The following is a 22510-nucleotide window of genomic DNA, read 5'->3' on the forward strand; positions in this document are numbered from 1 at the left end:
TTGGAATTATCGATTTCTATTAGATTCGCGTGAACTTCCTTAACCGACGGTTCTCTGGAATCGAGCGAACCGAAGAAAAATCCACGAAACATCGAGCCACTGAGTCGGAGCTTGAACCGGGACTCTGGTTAAGACTTTTCCTCGGTCGGAGTTACTCCAAAAGTCCTTCGATCGCGATCATTTCAGACTATTATTAAAAATGGCATGATTCCTGACGGAAGATCGATCGAATTCCCAGCCACAAAGTCAAAGCGAATTGGGCCTCGGTGAATTTCAGAATCTTTCGCCAACGTTCGTAGCCCGTCGACGTTCCTTGATCGATTGTTTCGAAGTTTTTTAAAAAAAAGTTTGAAAAACCACGAAACGAATTCGAGCGGCTTGGAGCGACTCGAAGAAACGACGATCGAGGAGCTAAAAATTGGTTTTCTCGTCAAAAAGGAGTGAAAGCTCCGGAAAATAGGAGGATTTCCAGAGGAAGAATTAAGGGGGAGTCCCGATCGCTACGACGTCGAAGTTCGTGGTGCGCTGAAAGGAAGAACGGGAGAGAGATCGACTCGTCTCGTGCGCTGCTCTTCCTTCGACTCTTTTTTCTACTTTTTAACATCCTCCTCCGCGTTCGTCACGTGCTTGCTCGGAGATAAACCGTGCTTGATCGTCGTCGTTGTCGTCGTTGACCGCCGACGACAGAGATTCTCTATTTCATTTTCTTGCTCTCTCTTTCTTGCGGGCTGCGTTTGTGAGTGAGCGACCAACACAGGGGCACGACTTCTCCTCAGTTTCATATACAGGGTGTACCAAATTCGGTAATTGCTCGTATGTTAAGTGAGAGCGGTTCGTTCATTGGGAGTCGGGGGCGCGGGAGGAGGACGAGGACAAGAGCAAAGCACGTTATCACGGACCCTTAACAGCCTCGTTTTAGGCATCATTTTCGTCCTATAAAACAATCGCTCGGAGTGTTTTATTCGAGTTGTGCTCCGTGTACGTGGTTTTACAATCTCATTCTTCTCGGCGAGCACGCAGAGCAACGGGGGGGGGTTAAAAAAAATGCTTTATCGCAGCCAAAATGTTGCGTCGGGCTCGAATCGCTGCACATTCCAATTTCATCACGGCGAGATTCAGCGCCGAAGTAGCGAATCGGTACTCGAGCGATGAACGGGACGTTCGTCGCGAGACTCTCAATTAAATGCGCCGAAGATTACCCGGCGCGGGAGGAAAAAACAACGGGGAAGCTCAACTCGACGTCGAGCCTCGGGCAGCTCTCTATGGAAGAAAAAGCCCGCGGCACGCTCGCCGAGTGTAAAAATAAATGAACTTGGTGCCGGAATAAACGAATCCTTGACTTTTTCGATCTTTCGGCGAGGTACGCGCTCGAGAGAACGCTTCGCGCGCTGCGTACACCAAAATTCTTCTTGTCGTTGCTGTCACGATTTACGTGAAAATTCAGTCTTTTCTGGGTCACACTGTACGCGGAACAAGAACTCGGCTGCTGGGAAAAATGAAAGGAAGAGAGAGGGGAGGGAAGACCCGGAGAGAAAGAGACCGCAGGCAGAGTGCGAAAGAGCAACAGCAGCCTGAAGAAATACAACGGCCGCGATCGTGCGGACGGCGGCACACGAGGGAGAGGGAACAGTCGCTTCGGTGTACACGAGCGTCGGCTTTCATTTATTCGTAAATCAACAGCAGACTATTTATAGAACGCGGACAAATAGCGATAGTCGCGGGCGCGCTACTCGTATATCCTTGAATGACGAAATCGCCAAATAGAATAATGCACATATGCTCGGCCGGTGTCGGGGGGGGCTGCTCGCAGACGAGGAACGAGCAGTTCTCGCATCGGGCTCAAATTTATCGCCGCTTTTGTACACATCTATACAGAGGGTCTCCAAAGTCTTGGTGGAAATCGAGCCCGCGCCGGATTTCCACGAGATAATTCTCGGTCGTTTTTCCTTCGGCTGATGGCTCTGGCGCGTTTATCGAGACGCGGCAGCTCCGTTCCGGGGTCGTCCGAGTTTCGGGCCGACGATCTTTTGGCATTGATCCGTTGACCCCGGGAGCGGGTTTTTGACCGAGAGCCTCGCAACTCGCCGGAAAACGAGCCGAATTTCTCGGATTAATTGAGCGTCCCCGGTGCGAGCGATAACGGCATTCTCTTCGTTTTTTTCACGGAGAGAATCCTCCGCGACGGAGTCACGCTCGGTGGATATTTTATGCCGACGAGTCCCTAAAAAGCGGAAAACTTTTCGAACAAAAGTGAAACGAATCGGATCCTTGTTTCTCTTCGTTTTCGAAGTGATTTTCGGGGATAATCTAACCACGGAAATCCCGAGTAGCTGAGCAAGCTTACGAGGAAAATCGGCGCCGTCCTCGAGCGAGCCGCATCGGGGAACAAGATTGCTCGCGACGCCCTCCTCCCCGGAACTCGTGAATCTCGGTGCATCGGCCGCAAGTGCAACGCGCGCTTCGAGCACCCTGTATATTTACGAGCGAGGGGACAAGCCTCCCAAGACTTTTTTCTCCTGCTCGCCTCCTCTTTGTTAAGCGCGTAGAAAAGCTTTGACGTCCTAACAATAAAGAGCTACTCAAACATCGAAAAATATATTCTCGCGCATGCGAGAAGGATTCTCCACCAATCCAGCCGCTGACGGAATATTTCCGAAAAAATCTTCTCCCGTCGGCCACGTTCACGAAATTTTAATCAACGCGAACGAGCGAGCGACCGTTTGCCTTCCTTATCAATCCACGGATATTTGTACTCGCTCAATTGCTCCTCTCGGCACATCAGCCAACGGATAATCGCTCGCTTCTCCTCGCCGCATTCAGCCGCACGCAAAATCATCCCAGTTCCCAGCACCTTTCCGCAGGCCGCTGCCCCGCACCACTCGCTCTCACACCGCTTACTTAATCTCCGAATAAAATCGCCTCTTATCGATTCAACGCCCTTGGAAAAACCTATTTTTTATCTCTCCCTCGCTCAACCAATATCAGAACGAGAGCTATCAACAGCACACGCGGATGTGGGCTGTGTGCGCTTTTTATCAGATGGGCCCCTCCGAGAATGCGAGCCGCCTTATCGTCGAGCCACTTCATTAGTCGCACTCGCGACCTTTTTTCCTCTTCGTGCGACAAGCAAATGTTTCTTTATCGTTCCTTCCATTATTGTACGACGAAACTTCTAATTCGTTAATTAGCCATTTGTTCCCAAGAGATATTTCGTTCCCGAGTTACCTCCTTGGCCCAGTTTCCAAACCCCACTTTTTTCGAATCGTTGTACGGTGAGATACTCCGGAGAAAGGGCACCGAATTGGGCCGATTTCGTTCGGATTTTTAGTCCCTGAAAAATGAGGAATTCCGTGACAGAAGAGCGCCAAAAAGTTTCGCTTCATTTCGAATTTTCGTGAAATCGGGGAAAAGATAAGAAAATCTAACGGAACGAGGGAAATGTTGGAAATTTGAGGATTTTCACGCTCCGAAAGACCTGATTTATATTTTTAAAAATCTCTCAAAGTCCCAAAATCCTTCCAACACCGAATTAACCCGAGATACGTCAGAGTTAAATGATTTTATCGCAGACTCGAAGTGCCAGTAACTAAACCCTTCGAATTTCAAAACTCCGTTTATTTCCTCGCCGCAAAAAAATCGCGAAAAAAGCCCGAACAAATCCGGCTGCGACACGGGGACCCCCTTAATCGAATGAAAACGTTCCGAAAGTCGCGTTGAGAAAAAACAGATAAAAATGAGAAAATCGAACACGCAATTCCAGAAATGCGATCGAAAATTTGGGAAAATTCATTTCTCGCTTTTTTTTCTCTCAACCTCGTTGAATTTCAGTGATGAATTTCTCAGACCAAACGATTATGAAACAAAAGAATAACGAGCCGAATTCTTTGGCGTCGATCTTATTAGCGGATTTCTAAGGCTCATTCACAGAGCGATTTGTTCAGTGAAAAGTGAAACTAAGTGATTATCTTTAGGATAGGTCATGGTTTACTAGCCTATGCCTTTCGTAAGAGGCTCACGTGGATTCTTGGACTTTCGGATGTGTACGTGTGTTTATAGCCAGAGGATCGAGTTGAGGGACAGGGTCGGGAATGTGTCGAGACTCCGTTGCACATCGATTCGAACTTTCACGTAGGTGTGTGGGACTATTGCCAGGTGGCCGAAGTATCGCGAGGCGTTTTAGCTCGCGTTTCAGTCACTCCGGCTTTACAATCCACACGAACGAGCCTCCGCACGCCCTCGAAATGTTATTTCACGAAAGCATCAAAACAGATGAATTACGAAAGCTGAAAATTGTGGATCTGACCAAAAGTTCCTTCCTGACTCGTTCCATTTTATAGTTTACGTTCAAACTTGCTGACGGACGAAAAAAATCGCGTGAAAAGATTCTGGCATTGGAAGTTTTTGCAAAAAAAAAAAAAAAACAATTTTGACTCTCAATTTTCATTTTAAGTTCGAGAAAATACGAACAAAATTGCAATTATTGTGCAATAAGATTGGAAGCTTGTCATGGGTGCGAGGGAAAAAAATCATCGAAATTGACGAGAAATTGCAATTGTTGGAATACCAAATTTTTAACATTTTTGTCGAAAGCCAAAAAAAAAATCTGCAATAGAATTGGAAATTTCTTGATTAAAGTTGTCAGACTGTCGGCCCACCAACGTCGGCTTTTCGACCAACGAGCTGTTTTTTCCTCGATCGTTTTTCGGCGAAACAAAATGTTCGAACGTCGAAATATCGCTTGGCGTAACTGAGTAATAAAAGTCATTTCCAAAGATTCGTATCGCAGATAAAGGTAGGATAATATGTGAAATATGAGGCTGCAGGATTACGTGTTGGTGGTATAATTTGGCGTGGGTATTTATATAATCTGAAACTCCTTAACGCTTCCCACGTATTTATGATCCAGGCTGTGACTCGCGTTCGGTGCGCTGTACATCGTGGCTGAACGTGTTTGTATATTCGAGCGAGTGCGAAGGTTTTGAATATAAGGTTATCGAACAATCCGTGCACAGCGTAACGGATCAGTGCTTAACGAGATTACGTGGGGAATTATGAGTAATTTTTTTCTATCCTAATAATTACGTATTTCAATAAAGTTAGCGATGGAGCTGAAGAAACGAGAAGTTTGATGACGAGTCGAGAGATACGAGGATTTTTAAAAAAGTAGTTCGGCCGTTCGATAAAGTACGGTAAAGCACAATTTTGAGTTTTTAACACGGTGCGGGAGAACTGACAATAGCATTAATTGTGAAAAAATAGTACGCGGTGTTCGAGCTCCGGAAAAGTTTATATGGGGAAGAAAATTAACCACGGATTCCGTTTCTTTGAAAAAAACATTACCTCACGGGACTTTTGAGAATGAAAATGTGAAAACACTTTAGTTTTTTAAGCGGCGTTACGCTGAACTGCGCTGGCAACAGCTGATTAAACTTCGGCCAAATTTCACCAAATTTATTTTTCAGACTGACTCGCGTGCTCTCAGTCGTCAAGTTGAAGTATAAATTTGATTCTTTGTGATATTTTTTAAAGCATTTTATCAAGTTCTTACGACAAAAATATTCTCAATGCAAGTGTTTATTAATTTTATTAATAATTTGGAGTTGAAATTGATCAATATTTTGGCTGGGCACAGAACGGTCGAAAAACTTTAATTTCGTGAGTAGAGGAGCCCAAAGAATAAGCAGGTTTGTAGGAACCGTTTGAAAGTATGAAAAAAAGGGAGTTTGTGAAAAAAATGAAGAAAGAACGCGTCGGGGACAATGAAACACGATAATTTTGTAGTTCGCTCGATTTTTTGTAGCTCCGAGACACGAAAGGAGGCGCGGGATGTTGCGTAAGCGCGAAAAAACGTGCGGTCGAATCGGGAGGAAATAAAAAGATGAGAAAGGAGATTCGAAGGGGAGAGGAAACAATGAAAAAATCGGCAGCACGTTCGCGGCGCTGTTGCGTGGCCGTGTTCGGGCAATGGTTCCTCTCCTTGTCCGTGGGAGCGCGACCCTGACCCTGGCTCTCGCCAGGGGAACTGGCATTACTCGATTCGAAACGGAACGAGATAAGGTGTGGGCGTGCAAAAGCACGTGGGAACATCTCTCGAGGGCAGCGGCGGTGACCTGGTCCGCGGGCCGATCTTCTCGCTTTCGGCAACTCTTTTTTATTCCCTCTCTTAATCCTTTCGTTTATTTCTCTCTCGATTCGCATTCGGTGGGCTCGTTATTGGCCGAGCTCGGGCGAGCGGTTTTCCCTTGATTTATTCTCCCGTGGTTTTCGCAGTACGAAAAGATTTTTATTGTTTCTCATCGAGTCGTAGATGTTTGCGGTTGATAAAAGGGGAGCGGAATTCCTCGGGTTTTTCTCCCCCGTTCCGCGAGCTTCAATAATTCACGAAGTATTAAGCGACGAAAATTTATGCGCCGGAGAGTCCTCGCGTCGAACCGCGCGCGCATATTTATTTCGCCTCAAATCTTCACACTCGTTTTATTTATAGCGATATATTCATAACTCAAATATTATTCGCGTTTCTCCGGTGCTCGCGTGTGTGAACAGATGTGTACGCGCATAAAATTGTGATCCCGATCGGGCTCGCGAGAGGAGCCAGTTCGGAGCTCGTCGCCGCGCGCGCCCGCGTTGTTATATAGTACCAACATTGTATTTTGTCACCGCGCAACGTCCATGCGAATAGAGCGAGTTAAGTGTTCGACCAGGAGAAAAAAAATCGAGCGAGGAGAAGCTGAGCGAAAATGAATTTATTCTCATTCGGGAAGTGAGCCCACGAAAGGAGTTCGCACTCTCGCGTTATCCGAACGATTCGTTAAAGCATCGATAAAGAAGCTTCTCCAAAAAGTCTCAGATTTCGTAGAGAGTAGTTTGCCGAGCGTTTCCACGCTTATTTGCGAATTCTCCCATCACGAATTGGCGCTTTCGAGCGAGGAGGTTGCCCCTCCGATTTTTTAAGGGTCCGCCACGATTCGGCTCGGAGCGATATATCCTCGTTGAATATTTCATCCCACATATAAATAAAATGACATAGATATGCGTGCGTGCACACACGAGTAACGGTATAGAAGCGAACGAGGAGCGGGTTCCTCTCGGCGGCTTCACCCGCGGTTCGGCGCTCGTCGGTCACCCGGCTAGCAATAGCCGGAGCTAAATATAGCCGCGATAAACATGGGTAGTTAACGTGCTCGCGCTAGCGCCATATTGCGTGGTGCGTTGCTGCCGCGGCGCGGTGCGAGCGTTCGCAACTCCGCTTGTACGTTAGCGCGCGAGCGGCTTTTCTCTGGGATCCCTCGCGAGGAATGCCTCGCGGCGCTCGGAGCGAGCGTAGGAAAAGAGATTTCGGAGAGCGCTCTTTTTTGCCAACGAAAACTTCATTTTCGGCGAGGAATCTTTCGAAGCCCGAAGCTTCGAAAAAAAGCCCCCCGGAAAAATGGACCGAAGAATAAAGAGCGAGCCGCGGGCAAGGAAAAAAAGCGCGTGTTTTTTTGGTGAAAGCGATATAATTCCGCGGCGATAAATCGTCGAGGCGACGTTTCATTGAGGAGGCTCCTCCCTTAAGGGCGAGTTTTGTAAGAGTCTGTAGCGAGATTCTCCCGCCGGTTCATCGACGACGGAGGTAAGAAGAGAGACAGAGGCGGGGGGAGCACCTTACCGGACACCGTGGGATCTCTCTCTTTCTCCGGAGAGATCGCCGCTCGAGCAACCGGTCGCTCGCGGTGGTTGAGCGAGCGTGCGCGCGCGCGCGCGCTCGCGATCCTTCGGTTCTAAATATATCCGAGATAAACACCGCCAGTTAGCGAGCGAGAGAGCCTCAGCGGCGCCGTTATAATCCTCCGATCCTCGTAAGGAATACGAGGCAGGGATGGCGGCCGGGGCGGGGCGCGGGGAAGCCGGAGAGAGTGGGAAGCCCATCGCCGTGTGCGCGCGTACGGAGGCGGACGAGGAGGAAAGAGAGAGGTAAATGAGAGCAAAACAAGGAGGAAGATAAAGGGGAGAAAAACACAAAATATTCGGAGGAAAAAAAGAGATAAACAAATACGAAACGGACACAGAGGCGCGGATACAACGAGGAGAAGGAGAGAAAAAAGGAAGAGCGAAAGTGAAAGAGGTAAGAATGACGTGTGCGAGAGTAAAAGCGCCAGAACCGGGGTGGTCGACTCATAACCGCGCACCGACAGCGTGAGATTATTCTTCTCGCATTCACTTTCTTCTTCCCTTCTCCCTTCGGCGCTTCTTCGCTCTCCGAATCCTCCTCGCTTCAATTGTCCTTTTTTTTACTCATTTTACAGTCCGAGTCTCGAGGCGATCCTCTGGCGATCCGAAAATAGTCGCGGGGCTCCTCCTTTATTTCGGTGCTCGACGATTCGAATTAATGTTTATGGAAGTTTCGCTATATTTAGAAGCGACGAAAATCGATCGACGCGATGCACTTTGATGATTCACAGCCCCTCCCGTTCGTTTTATACGCACGGGAATGAAGAAAATTTCGAATGCTTTATCTCCTCGAACGAGGCTTCGAGACACTTTGAACCTCGACGCTCGATGACTCGCTTCTCGCACGACGAGCTCGATCTTTATCTGCGATGAGAGTTTCGCCCGGCGTTGGCGCGATCGAGTGGAAACGTACCGATCGTCGCGGAGGCACGGGCGAACGGAAACGTCGAGCGCGAACGGCTCGTGAACTCGTCCCGAGTTCAAGATATTCAATTGGAGAATCAATAATCGTGCAAACCGTTCAGAATCTTTCTATTTTATAATCTTCCCAATCCCGGGTTCATACTCGCTCGTAAATATTCCGGAATTCACGGAATTCCGTCAATGAGGAAACGATTAGAGCGCCTTTCCACCAGGAAGCTAACACGCTCGTGTCAATTAGCATAAAAATGTGTTCGAACGATTGGAAATGTTAGATTTTATCGAGTCTTTTGAGGCGAGTGACGAAACTGTGCGAAAATTCCTTGGAAACCGGATGATATTTTGTTCGAAATAATTTGACACTTTTCTCGGGCAACGCAATCGGGACGATCCTCCGGCCCGCGTGCTCTTGCGCCCGCGAGCCCGTTCTCAGGAGTCGTCGGAGCAACAAGTAGTTTTTCGCTGGCACGAAAAAATGACGAACGCGTCAAAAAATTGGGCGGGTCGGAAGATAATTATTTGTCGGAAGAAGCGTCGAGTCACGGGTCCCGAGAGAACGGGCGAGCGAGCGAGAGAGCACGATCCCGCGAGAGTCTATATTTAGAACGTGACATTAACTTTTAACGCGGCTTGTGTAGCAGCGACAAATTAAGACGATTAGCTCAGAGTGTCTCGAGGCTCGTTATATCAATACGTATTCGGGTTGCGAGATCAGCATAAGCCGTTTCACCATTCACGGTGGATATTATTTATCGAAATAAATAAGAAAAAGTGCTGGGCCGTGCAGAAGAGTCGTCGAGAGAGGGAAGACCTTAATAGAGCGAGTTATAAATTGGTGAAAATGTTTTCTCCCTCCTCTTTATTAGGATCGCTCGTTTCGACGGGGAATTACAATTGGCGACGACAAAGTGCGAATAAGAAATTCGATGGAGATTACTCGGTTAATGAATTCTTTCGATTTGGAGAAGAGACTCATTAAAATACTTATTTAAAGTACAAACTCGAGTCATTTCAATTGCCAAATTAGACATTTGAGCACTGAATTTGTTCGTCCGACAGCCGTTTACTTATAATCGTGCTTTTTATTTTATTATTTTTGTCTACACACTACAATTAAAATCCTCTCAATCGAACCAGTCGGAACCGGAGCTATTCCCGCATTTGAATTTATGCCTCTGACGCTCCCTTCGAACTCTCGATGCTACGCTATACCCACAGCGCTTTACAATGTTGTCGCGAACCTGTTGAGCCTGATCCTCCTGCGTAATGCTTCTCATCCTGAGCTCACCACAGCGGAAGGTTTATTGTAAAAAAACTTACGAGACTCTCGCAGTCTGCTTAAAAAACTAACAAAGACGACCGCAAGGTTCGAGCTTCGATGGAGAATCCATCATTTTCTTCCGCACATTTTTCTTCGATTTTCGATCCTCAAGGACCACAAAAGTGCGGATTTTTTCTCAATTCTACCGCTCCGATCCGGTCGAAAATTTCCAAATCGAATAAAATCGCTTTCTACTTTCAAGCGATATTCTTCAAAGTCAACGCTTTCAAGTAGTTCGTGTGAAAAAAGTACAAAAAAAATCATTTTCCTGACGCTCGTCGAAGCTTCTCTTGCACTAATTTGTTGAACAATTGAGCCAAATAAAATTGACAGCGATTTAAGAAGCCCTGGCTTTGTGCTGTGGATCCCAAAATAAAAATCCCAATAAATAACAACACTCCAAATTTTGGAGGAGATTTCTTTCTCGAAGTCATTCGGTCACGAATTTTCGAAAGCTCGGCACGAGATTGAAATCCGTTAAAAATAAGGCGAGCAGAGTCTCGAGCACACTGGATAATACGGAGTCATGCGAGGTTCGTATGAATTTCTATTTAGCTTCGCGAGCGTTGAAGATCTCGAGAGATAAAAAGTTAAGTATAAGAGTAAAAGGAATCCGTGACGAGGGGAAGAAAAAAAGGCACGAAGAAAAAAACGGAGTCGCGTTCGTCTCTTTCCCGCTGCCTCGGGCTGGCTCATTCGTTTGATCCTCATTCTTATTAACTGAATGAATACGCGTTGTAATTTGGTAGAAAGATGTGTAACATTGCTCGTTCAAATGGGGGTTAATTGGACGTATTTTAGCTGAAACCATGCGCGCTCGCTGAGACACGCACAATGTTCTGTGTGAAATCGGTGGCAAAATACTCCGTCGACTTCGTAAACACCGTATTTCTAAAGTTAACGTTTCTCTTCAAACGCGAAACATTTGACGCTTATTTAAACGTATAACTACGAGTCTACTGGGTGTCCACGAAAACGTCGGCAAAATTTCCCTCCCAAACCGTAATCTCCGTCCGACCTCATTTAATCTTTCATCGACCGTCTTCTGGACCGAAATATTTCAACAACGATCAAATTCTCGTTGAATTTACAGCAAGAAAAATGTTGAGATTTCGACACAATAAGGTTTCATGAAAAATCAAAAACTGAGTTTACAACTTTGGCTCAAAATATTCGATGGGCTCGAGAGTAGAAAATTTACGGAACGCTTCCCTCCCAAATTTCGGGATTGACTCTTATTCAGCGACTCAAAGTCTCGTTCGAGCGACACCCTGTTGCACGCCAAAGATTCAGAGCTAATAATCTGTGTCGAAAAAATGCCAGATACGATCTATCTGCGTAATAATAAAGTACACACAGAATCTTCTTGTTTGCGTGTACTTTTGTTCTCGCACAATTCGTCGGGGTATCTTCGTCGGAGATAAATTCTCTGGGTCGTCACATCTTTACGAGCAAACAAAGGATCGCTTGAGCGTTGGGAGATCCAGAGGAGCGGATCGGATGAGTGGAAAAATATTTGGCTTTCGATGGGTTTTTTCCTCCTTCTTTTTCGACACTCCGGAGCAGCTCTAATTGGTATGCTCGCCGCGGTGTGTCCTGGGAGTACTAATCCTGTTGATAAAAATACCATTTTTATGAGCTCCGAAGTTGAGCGGGATGGAAAGCAACGTTCGGTGGAAAAATGTGCTCCGATCAAATCTGAGCGCATCCTGAGTTTCTTCGAGGTCGAAAAAGCCTTGGAAGCGACAACTTCTCTCGGAGTTGGGAGGAGACACGGTGCCCGGGTCCCGGAGACCCCTGGCGTCACGAGTGGAGCTCGAAAACGCGATTAACTTTGCTGGAATCCAAAAGAAGAGCGATTTAGAACAACGTTTTTGAAGATAAATCGACGTAAAGCTTCCACAAGACGATTTTTCTTAAACGATAAATTATTCTGGCGTCAATATATCGAAGAAAAACTCTTCTCAGCCCTGATTGTACAGTTGGAATGAGAATAATGCTTTTTTGTGCTCCAGTAGAGAGCACTTTTATCTTCTTATTCCAACAGAGCCCTCACAGGACAATACAAAGAGCCGAATATTATCGGAAAGCTCGCGGTAAACACATGAAATTCCACAGAATTGAACAACTCTGGATATGTGAACGTCAGGTAAGGAGATAAGCCTGGTATATAGTTGGAAAAGTAGGCTGGTAAGCACGTGTGGCATCGGCAGCCACTGGTAGGAACTATAAATAGACTGCGAAGGTCAGGGGAATCAGCAGTTTTCATGCAAATCGTCCTCTCGTCGATAGAATAATATCGTCGTCCTTAAGCTCTCTCTCTCCCTCTCTCTCGACGGGTAAGTCATTTGGGTTCGGTTACCCAGGCCTCGACTTCGTACTCCGCCGCATTAAGAATTCCGAAGCAACAATTATACAAGAAAAATGAAAAAGCACAAGAGAATCAACGAATTTTGGTGGTTCAATAGCGAGAAAAATCATTCAATTAAACATCGGAATTAAACATTTTAAATCTTCGTGCCCTTGAGACTCCTACGAATAATTTCCACGTTGCTGGGATCGCTCTTTCCCAATGAATTGACGACCGGCTCGGGCAAGCTGTCGGCCAATTATTCTCCAACTTTCAGTTCACCATTTCGAGAAGAAACCAAAAAAATCGGTTCCCACGAACCCAGCGACGTGCGAGCCAGTGCACGACGCTGCTCGGAGCAATTTGACTTGGCACATCGCCAGGGCAAGTAAACTGCTATTTTAACCGCGCGATTCGATCATGCTCGACACCAAGTTTCATTGTATTGACATTTCCTTTGAAAAACGATGAAAATGTCGACAGTAATCGCTCCATAAATCGTTTCGATACCGTCGCAAATGGAAGAATGACAAATAACCAGTGATTTTCAATCCTTCGTGAAAATAAATTGAAAAAAAAAGAAAAAGAAAACAGAAAAAAAACATTTTTTCATCCACACGAAGATTCTTCGAGCCGGAAGAGTCGTGGGAAGCCGCCTCTTGATTCGAATCGGAGTTTTGACATCTTCGAACTCCGATAAATAAGTTCGTGTGCGGCTGACCCAAGGTGAGGTTAATCGAACTATCCGCGAAGCAGCAGTTGACTCGTCGTGAGGTTAAACGTATCGAAGTGACAGCAGCGTAGATGGCGACGAGTCGCGCTGCTGCGAAGCAGCGTCATTCCGTCTCGTACATATAAATCGATTGAATTGAAAAATGGAATAAATACTCACGTAGCTGATCATCGGTATGTTGCGAGATTGTGATACGATCGCCTCGACGTGGCAGGATCCTTCGGGACCGAAAAAAGCAGCAACCCCGTCGCAAATCATGTCGATCATGGCTTTAGTCGCGTCTACGGTGTCACCCCGCGTGTCGTTCCACCGCATAACCAATCTGACGTTCGGCAGAATACTCGTGTCGTTGTTTATCTGTAAATCGGGGTCGAATTATTATTTTATGGGAAAAGGCACGATTCGGGCAAAAGGGATTCTCGAATATTCTACTGTACTTTGACGTTTGTCAATTGTTCGTTGTTTGTTTGTTTTGTTGTTTTTTTTTTGTTTTTTTTTCAACCGCTTCGATCGTTTTCATAAATTTTGACTTTTTCTCGACGCTCGTGGGACTCTGTGTCACGAAATAATATTCTACAATTTGGGAGAATAAAAATGAAACGATCTTTGGTTGGCTCGCTCGAAAACCGGTTTCGCACACGCGCAGAGGCGAAAGCGTGCCGCGCGCGCGCGCGGGCACGACGTATAAATAGAAATCATTGATTAACTAGTTTTTTACCTAGGAAAAATAAAGATCGCGATCCAATATCATTTTCCAAAGTGTAATTACTCATGCGTGCCGATGTTAATTCGCTGCGTAGGCACACGTACGAATGCACCAACGGGCTCGAGACACGCGCGTTCGTAGAGACACGCGGACACCGGCGGACAGACCTGGCGAGAGATTGAGGCGACGGAGTTTTTGTGCAAGTTCGAGGAGCAAGAATTTTTCAAAGTGTAAGTTTAGTCACTTGGCTGGAATGTCAATGAGGAAAACAAATATGCGAGTTATGTAAGTACACGGATGTTTTCACCGATCGGTGTGATGCACTGGTGCAGCGACGATTGCAAAAAGTTTTTTCAAAGATCGCGCACGCTCGGCTTGGCTCGCCAGCCAGAAATTCGGTTGCCCTGGGCCTTGACTTTTGGGGAAAAAAGACTCCATCCGGCGGAGAGGCTGTGTCAATGCTTTTGTTTCTCAATCGAGTAAGGACCGTAATAAAATAAATCGGGTGAATAGAACGGCGGGAATTCGGTGAAGCCGAGCAGGGAGCACGCGATCTTGGGGCGACGATATTTTCCCGTCTCGTTTAATCCGACAAATATTCGTCGTAAAAATGGCCTGCGAATAAGTATTAAAGTGGGTTATCGGTAAGTGGAAAATGCCGAAGCGAAATAGCCGCCCGGACCGGACCATCGGGACGAGTGACCGTGAGAACGTTCCTCTCTCTCCGCGCCCTCCCGCTCCGCGCTCGCTCCTGTCCCCAGCGCGGCTCTTCGCGCGCAAATTTTGCTCGCCGCTTCGCATACGCGAGGGCGCAATAAACCGGGGCTTTTTGCATATCGCTTGGGGCGGCCGCGTCCTCAAAGTACGTTTAAATTAATTTAACATATTTGAGAATAAGAGGAACGAAGAGGGGGGAGAAATACAATGCGCTGGGAGACAAAGTTGCTGGAAAATTGGCCGCCCGAGTCTGGCGGAAAGCTCGGGGACGGTTGTGCCTCGCTCCCGACTTGTTTGCAAGTCAAAAATTACGCCGAGCAGCACGAGCGAGGATCGACAATGGTCGGTGGAGCGCGGGGCACGCACTCGGCTCGTCTCCTCCTTATTCGCGGCTTCACACATTTTTGCATTTTTTCCCACCCCGAGACACGAGCGTTACGTATCGAGACGAGCATTGCGAAGCGGCCGAGGACGAAAATAGAATTTCATGTTTTTTCGGTCCGATATGTGGAAAAAGATGGCGCGAATTTTCGTCGGGAACGCCGAGAGGGCGACGCCGCGTTTCCTCTCTCGAAAGGTGGATCGCGACGTCAGTCGCGCACGAGCTCGACGCGATTGATATGTTGCTACTATATATTTCAACGGTGAACGTTAAAAAAGGCGCGCACACAAAAGATTGCGCTCAAAGAGACTCCCGAGGCTTTATGACTTATAAATAAACCGAACGTATTGCGGAACGCACACACTCGCTGCCAATTCGCAGAGAAAAACAAGTCTGCGTTGCGAAGAAAGTCACACGACAGGAGCAATAAAAAGGTGGGGAATGAAACTGAAGAAAGCAAACAACGCAGCGAATTTGTGCGACTCGATTGGCCGAGAAAATCTCGACGATTTGCACTCTTTTGCGCGCAGCTCCGACGCGAGATTTTCCGATAACCAAACTCTCCGCACACTTTTCTACCTTCCCCGCACTCTTCGCGCTTTTTGTCTCTCACCAATTACGATAAGCTCGCGAGAGATGCGTCGCCGAGGGGAGCCAAGGGGAGGAATTGTTATCTTCGAAAGTCGCGATCCGTCAGCAGCTCTCGAAACGTCAGAAACGAATTTTATACTCTCGCGCGGCATTCTCTGCTCCACGTCCCCGCAATACAGAAATGAGTAAAAAGCACTTTTTTCATTGGAATTTCCACTCGTCGGCTGCACGATGACCGAGGGAACATTTGTTCCTCGACGAGTCGAGCTCTCGGACGATTCGTCGCGGACGGTAGTGAGTCGAAAGAACCTTTCAATCGGAATTTCCTCACGATTTTTCAAGGAGAGTGCTCCAACGAGGGCTCCAGATCCAACGACTCCACCAAACTCCAGATAAAATGAGCCGAAGCAACTTTCTTTGAGGAATTTCCAGACTTTTTCCACCGTAGAATTCCCAGCCGGCCCAGAACCCTCGCAGGAACGTTCGCCTCCATCGAACGTCACAGGAAATTCACGCTTCCGGAGAGCCGCGCGTTCCAAGCCACGTCTCGCGGAGAAAAATGAGTGAAAGCTACTCTTTTTTACATAAATTTAAAGATTGTTCTGACGGATGGGGACCGAGGGTGAATCCGAAGACACCTTGTGTATAGAGATGAATTGAGTGAGAAAGTACATTCATGGGAACACGAAGGTGCTGTTGGGCTCGCGTGCAACTCTCGCGTAGCGTTTATCGCGTACGTGTACACAGGGAATTGTATAGCGATATTTATATATGTAATACCGGATGCCTTGGACCGGTGTCGTTGCTACCACCAGTGTAGGACTGGCCCTCCGGAGAATTATCGCGTTTCGCGGCCTCCAGTCGGATTTCTTCTCACGCTCTCGGGAGGTTCGGGCGTGGGCGGACCGGCGGGAGCCCTCGGCGGGGCGAGAGGCGTCCCCCGGGCTTCTCGCGAGCCAAGTAAATCGCGGATAAATAAATGCCCAAAGTCTCCGGGGAGTGTTGGAGCGCGTTGAATTATCGGGAGAAATGAGCTCGCGAGCGGCAAACTCTCGTGCTTTATTTCGATCGAATTCACTAAAGATTTCGATCCTGCTTCGCCGGGATTTATCGACCCGGAAACGTTCGAGGGCCGCGCGGCTTTTTATTTTTATCCGAAACTCTCCGAGCTTTTTCTCTCCGCTCTCAGCAACTTCGGGCTGCTTTTATCTTTCGCAGCGACCGGAGACTGGACCGGCACCGAGGAAAGTGCAGCGTACGATAATTCGATTAACCCATTCACCAAAATGAGGCTCGATCGCGATCCTTTCGGTTTTCCTTTCAAACTAATGCCCGTGAGAATATAAATTTTCATAGTTTTTACCAATAAAACGAGGTGAAAAATTATACTAATTTTGTGCCGCATCGGGAATTTGATGCAAACAAAAACGTCTCAACTTCCGGTCCAAGAGGACAAACAGCACTGGCAGGTTCGGCACGGTCGCGCGCGTGCGCGACAGCTGATGCAATCGATAAATCTAACCTTCCTCTTCTCTCGCTCCTGAGTCATCGAGAATCCAACTGGTCAGTTGTTATTTTAGTAAAATGATCGTTCGGCGTGAGGCAAATGGAAAATGTGGTCGACACAAACCCGAGGGACTTTGAGCATTTTTTTAAGCACTCTCTCTCGTTCCCGTGATTAGTTTATAATAATTTTTTCATCCTACTGAGCTCACTCATTGCAAGAAATGTTAAATTTTTGAATGTTTTATTCGTCACCTTTTGAATTTGAATAATTTTGAATTTCATTGTCGATTTTCAGTGTGCAATTTCGTTTTGCTCGACAGCTCAAAGTTTCGACTGAGGCAAAATAGGAAAAATCATTTCTGAATGAGGAGACACTAACGCGCATCGAACCGCAAGTCGATGGCTGCGGAGACGACAGAAGAGTTTAAAAATGTCGCTGCGCGTCCGAACTTGCGGTCGTCCGAAAAAAAGCAGGGGAAAATAAAGTGGACGAAAACTCACCTCGTCGAGGGCCATTGTGAGAGCTCCGGAAATGGCGAGGCCTTGTCGGTCCTTGAGGCCTCCCTTGATCGCGGTGAGATATCCGATCGTCAAATTTCTCGGTCCTCGATGTTTCTCAGGTGCGTTATCGGTGCCGCGGTGAGCCGGTGGCGAATTCGATGTCAAGGATGCCGAGGACGGGGAGAAAGCAGCAGAGGACGAGGACGGCGGGAGAAAATGGTTCGCGTACTTTTGGCTGTTGGCTCGATCGTGGTGGAGGGAATGGCCGGATGTGTGCTGCAAGTGGTCCGATATCGATGAGGAATCAATGAACGCTCTCGACGGGGCGGTGTCGAAGAGCAAAAGGACGAGAATAATTTGGGTGCTGGAAAGCCATCTCTGCCGAAGCCGTTGCCGTTGCCGTTGAGCTTGGTGGCGAACTCTGTGCCATTTTTCCGGTGGCTGATGGCGACGGGGAGGCCTGCGGCGGCTCGGTGAGGGCAGGCCGGGTCGCATGGCCGCCGCCGCCACCGGTCAGCGCCTCCCTCTCGCTCACCTGTTGATCCTCCCAATAATTAGCTATTTATCTGCCAACGCTCTGACGCTGCGCGGAGAGACTTTTATTCCAAAAATCGCTACGTTTTTACAGTAACGTCGGACCGCATCGATATTGTAATAATAATCGCTACGGAGTGTGTCAAATAATGCAAAAGTTTGGGGAACCATTACCACTGTTCGTAGTAAATAACGAGCTGCACTGCATCAAAAATCAACACCGAACGAATTTTCATCAAAAACGTAGTTAACTATGAAATGATTTGATGAAAATTTGGCAGTCGTTTCTCTGTGCTACACGAAAAATTGCGTAGTTTCGCGTATTTTCCCTTTTACCGCACTGAATTTTGCTCAATAACACAGCAAATTTCATGCGCCCGCCAATTATACGAGGCGTTGCTCCGTACAAAGATGAAAATTAACCAGTGGCACGTAGTAAAATTTCAAGCAATTTGTCCTGTCCGATTCACCAATTTTTAACATTTCGCCAAAGACACGCGAGTGACATTCGGATATCGATACATCGTTCGATGTAAGAATGTCGCAGACTCAAATTTTGCCTGTCGTACATAGTAAAATTTGAGAGAACTGAGCTTTCGGGATCAAAATTACGTGAAATGTAATAGAATGGCGATATAGAAAAGCGCTGCTACAAAACATGGCAAATTTTTCCAGCAAATTCATCGGAAATATTCGTATAAAAGTCTGTCCGTGGGTGGGAGCGACCCAATGAACTTTCGATCAATTACGTCACGATTCGCTGATCCCGGGCCCCGGGCATTGGCGCAATTAAGGAGGGTGGCTACGTTCGTCAAATTGATAAGAAATTGATCAAATTTGGTGATAATGTTCTTCAACATCAAGTGCGAAGACACAATTTTTTTCAAAATTTTCTTCTGCTTAGTTATCGAGTAATTACGGATTAAAGCAGATTTCTTATGCCCGGAATGTATACCTATATATATGGAAACGCTATGCTTATACACTTGAACTTTAGTGATCAATTACTCGATAACTGTACAGAAGAAAAATCTTAAAAAATTTGTACTGTCAAATTTGGCCCTAAAGAATATGTTCACCAAATTTTATTAAATTCTTATCATTTTTAAATTTTTAATGTATTTAACATGGTTTAGCATGGCAACATTGTATCGTCGGTAGCCACCCTCCTTAAAAGATTTTACGATTCGACATCGGGATCAATCGAGAGTGAAAAAGTAAATATTCAAATTCGATCCTTTTTTAGTCAAAGCGCCACGTTTTCGTTTACGACTCGAGACCGATCACGAGGAAAGAGGTTTTTGGGGGCGTTTCAACCGCGACGTTGAAAAAAGCATCGTCCCGCCGCGGGAATTATTGCTCCCCTTTTCGGGTACGCGAATTCGATGACGAGGAGAGAATTCGACGGGACGAGCGCGAAGGAGAGCTCGTCGATGAAAATTATCGAAAAATTCAAACGTTTTTGGGACTCGTCGAACGACGAAGAGAAAAGTTCACGATGCTCCGAGAAGCGTGTAAAGGTGAGTTTTCCGTAAGACTGCGAGCTCGAAGAGCCGCGCGTGAGTCCTCGGACGTGAATCACGAGCGCGCGTAAAGTGCGCCGAGTTTACGGCGAGCAAAGAGTCCATAAAAAATCGCATTTATTTCCGTCTGCGAGTGAGAATGGAACGTTGAATCGAAGACGTCGTGCGGGGAACGAAAAAGATAAGAAAACATTGAGACGGGCGTTAGAAAAAAGGGAGGAGCAGCAGCAGTCGAACGAGGCGCGATCGAGGTACCGTCAAGCAATTAGATCAGCAATGAGAATGGCTCATCGTCGCGCCCTTGTTTGTCGTCCTCGAGAGGCGAGGATCGTTTTTTATTCATGCCAGATCGTAAGTTTTTCCTCCTTTTTCTTTCTCGCCCATCGCCCATCATTGCGAGCTGACCTCGTTTCCGCGATTTCGTGTTTCTGCTCCCGCAAACGCGTTTCCGCCGTTTCTCCGTCTCCGTTCGCGATCCCCGACGAAAAAACCTCCCGGAATGTGAATAACGCGAGAGTGTATTGAACCGCTTTACCTGCGAGCGGAAAACAAGATCGAGGATCGAGCAGCTACGACGAAACTGCGTGAAAGCTGATAACCGAAAGTGCAAACCTTACGCCGCGTCCCCGTCACATCGCGTGGTACGACCTCGAGCTCCGTGTGCCTTACTGTTGTCCAAACAAATTACCTCCCCCCATTCGCGCGCGCTTTTCAGAATGAAAAAAATATTCCAGCGACCCAGATTCCCGCGTTTCCTCCTTTTCTTTCAGCCCCGAGTCAAGCCGAGTTTTAATTAGATTTTTACTCCCCCTCCGCTGCCAGCGCCCGCGGCTATTTTCAATCATATTTTTCGCCATCGCTCAAACACTTTTCATCCTCCGAGCCGAGGAGTCTCATCGGAAATCTCACGATCGATCCGCCGCTCGAAACTTCTCCGGAACGTCCCCAACGGGGCTCCAATTTCGGGCCTCCGAATCCCCCGCGCTTCTTCTCTATTATCGCTCTACTTTTTCCCCAATTTTCTGAGGGTGGGGATCAAATGTTGGAACGACTAAAATTTCGAGCAGCTAAAATCTCGAGTTTGTGAACTTCGAATGATAATATGGAGACAGACAGATTCGAGTAGAGCTCTGAATGCCGAAAATAAATAAAGCAGAAACGATTTTTCGCAAATTCTACTATCACTCTTTCCATTCGTAAATTACTACAGTCAGCGGTACTCTGAAAATTCACAATTTTGAAAATATAATAACGAAATAGCGAATATTACTGCGAGGTAGAAACACTGAAACAGCGAAAAGTCGAACAGTCAAAATAGCGAAAGGTCAGAAAGTCGATCGATCAAAATAAAGAAATGCAGTGGAGCTCCAAATACACGCGTCTCGCTCACTCACTTACTCGGACCGGTGATCTCCGATTTGTCGCCATTCTGACTTTCGTCTTTTCGAGCTATCGCTATTCCGCATATCCAAGTTTAATAGGCTCGAAAAATTCACTTTCGATTTTTTCCTGCTCTATACTCTGGTCTGTCTGTAAAACAGTAACTCTCCATTTTGAATTCGAAAATATGAATTTTCCACATTCGGATGGTCTGTTAAAATTGCATTCGAAATGAAAACTATGGAAGTATTTATTTTCGGGTAAATACGAATTCAAAGAATGAATTTTTCATTAAACACGCAACCTGCTGAATAGTCGATCGGGAATAAGAATTTCGAATTACTTATTTTACTCCGAACTGATATGACAACTTAAAAAATTTCGAAATATCGACCGTTCTGCAATTAAGTTATTCGACACGTTGAACCTTTTCTGATCGGGATTAGCCCCGACCCGTGCCTCCGCACTCTCCCCGGATCCTCTCCATCGCGGAGAGTCAATAAAAACGAATTTTGAAAGAAAAAAAAGGGAAAGATCGATTCAACGACGTCACTCGTCCGCGGAATATTGATCCCCGACGCACTCGATCGCGGCGAGCCGCCGCGCAACGTCGTCGCACTGGCCTTAATGAGCCGGGTAATCCGAGATCCTGGACGCGGTACTCGCGCAGGTGCGCGGGACCGCAGCGGATCTCGATTCTCTCCCGCACGGCCGAAGGGCGACAAAACGTCGGGCGAAATTTTTCGAGCAGTCTCTCAATTCTCGTTGCTGAGCGACGGAGCTTCGGAAGCTCGGATTCTCGCGTTTTAGCTCGAACGGACAAAAAAATTGTCTGGGGACAGGAAAGGGAGGGAAAAACGAGGGAACGCTGCGGGAAAATTCATTCCGAAAGGCCGCAGTGCTGCATGCAACATGAAACTCGAACAAGATTCTCGAGTCTCTTTAGGCCTGTTTAGCCTCCTACAGCGGACGCGCGAAGCGAGATAACGCGTTAAAATAGTACGGGCGAGGAGCGATAACGCGTATTTATAATATCGAAAACGGCGAGAGAGAAGGCGCGACGCAGCACCGAACGAGAGGCTGATCGCAAGTGTTCGGAAATGGGCGAGCGCGAGAGCCCGTTTTTCGAAATCGATTCGATTCTCAAAGCGTCTCAATTGTCCGCGAGTTTGTCGTTATTTTTTGGGACTGCTTATCCTCGAGGTGGAACGTAATTGATCGAAGGTTCGCGCATTCCTGGCTCGTCCTGACTGACGCGAACGTTTATCGCTTGTTTACGCATTTCAATAGAAAATTAGGAGACTCGGGCGCGATCACGGGGAGGGACGGGAGCGATAGAAAAACGTTGCGTGGAAAACGAACGTCAGAAATTGACAGTTCGATGTTTCTCGATTTTCGTAATCTCGCGGATCGCAGACGACCGAAATACGCTGACGAAATACTTCGAATCATCGATCGTACTTCGATCCGATTCACGAACAAAGTTAAGGCCGGGCTAACGTCAATTGGGGAAACAAATTTTAACCACTTTTTTAATACGCTATTGATAACACTATTTTATTGATTGTGACGTCATGAGACAGTGTACGAACGAGATTTCCTGGCTTTTGAGACTCAAATACCGACGATTGAGGG

General features: G+C 46.9%; 1 protein-coding gene across 1 annotated transcript in view; it reads right to left on the bottom strand.

The window, feature by feature from the left end:
- The window catches only part of LOC122414979 (receptor-type guanylate cyclase Gyc76C-like), a 39241-nt gene that overhangs the window by 9228 nt on the left and 7503 nt on the right, over positions 1–22510 (bottom strand). Inside the window, exons 3-4 of the mRNA XM_043426709.1 lie at positions 17439–17973; positions 13195–13392 (exon numbers count right to left, since the gene is read on the bottom strand). Coding sequence (XP_043282644.1) covers positions 13195–13392; positions 17439–17933 — 693 coding nt within the window. The 5' untranslated portion in view covers positions 17934–17973. The remainder of the gene's footprint in view (positions 1–13194; positions 13393–17438; positions 17974–22510) is intronic.

The sequence above is a fragment of the Venturia canescens genome, chromosome 8 (genome assembly GCF_019457755.1).
Source record: "Venturia canescens isolate UGA chromosome 8, ASM1945775v1, whole genome shotgun sequence".
In the NCBI taxonomy this organism is placed as follows: domain Eukaryota; kingdom Metazoa; phylum Arthropoda; class Insecta; order Hymenoptera; family Ichneumonidae; genus Venturia; species Venturia canescens.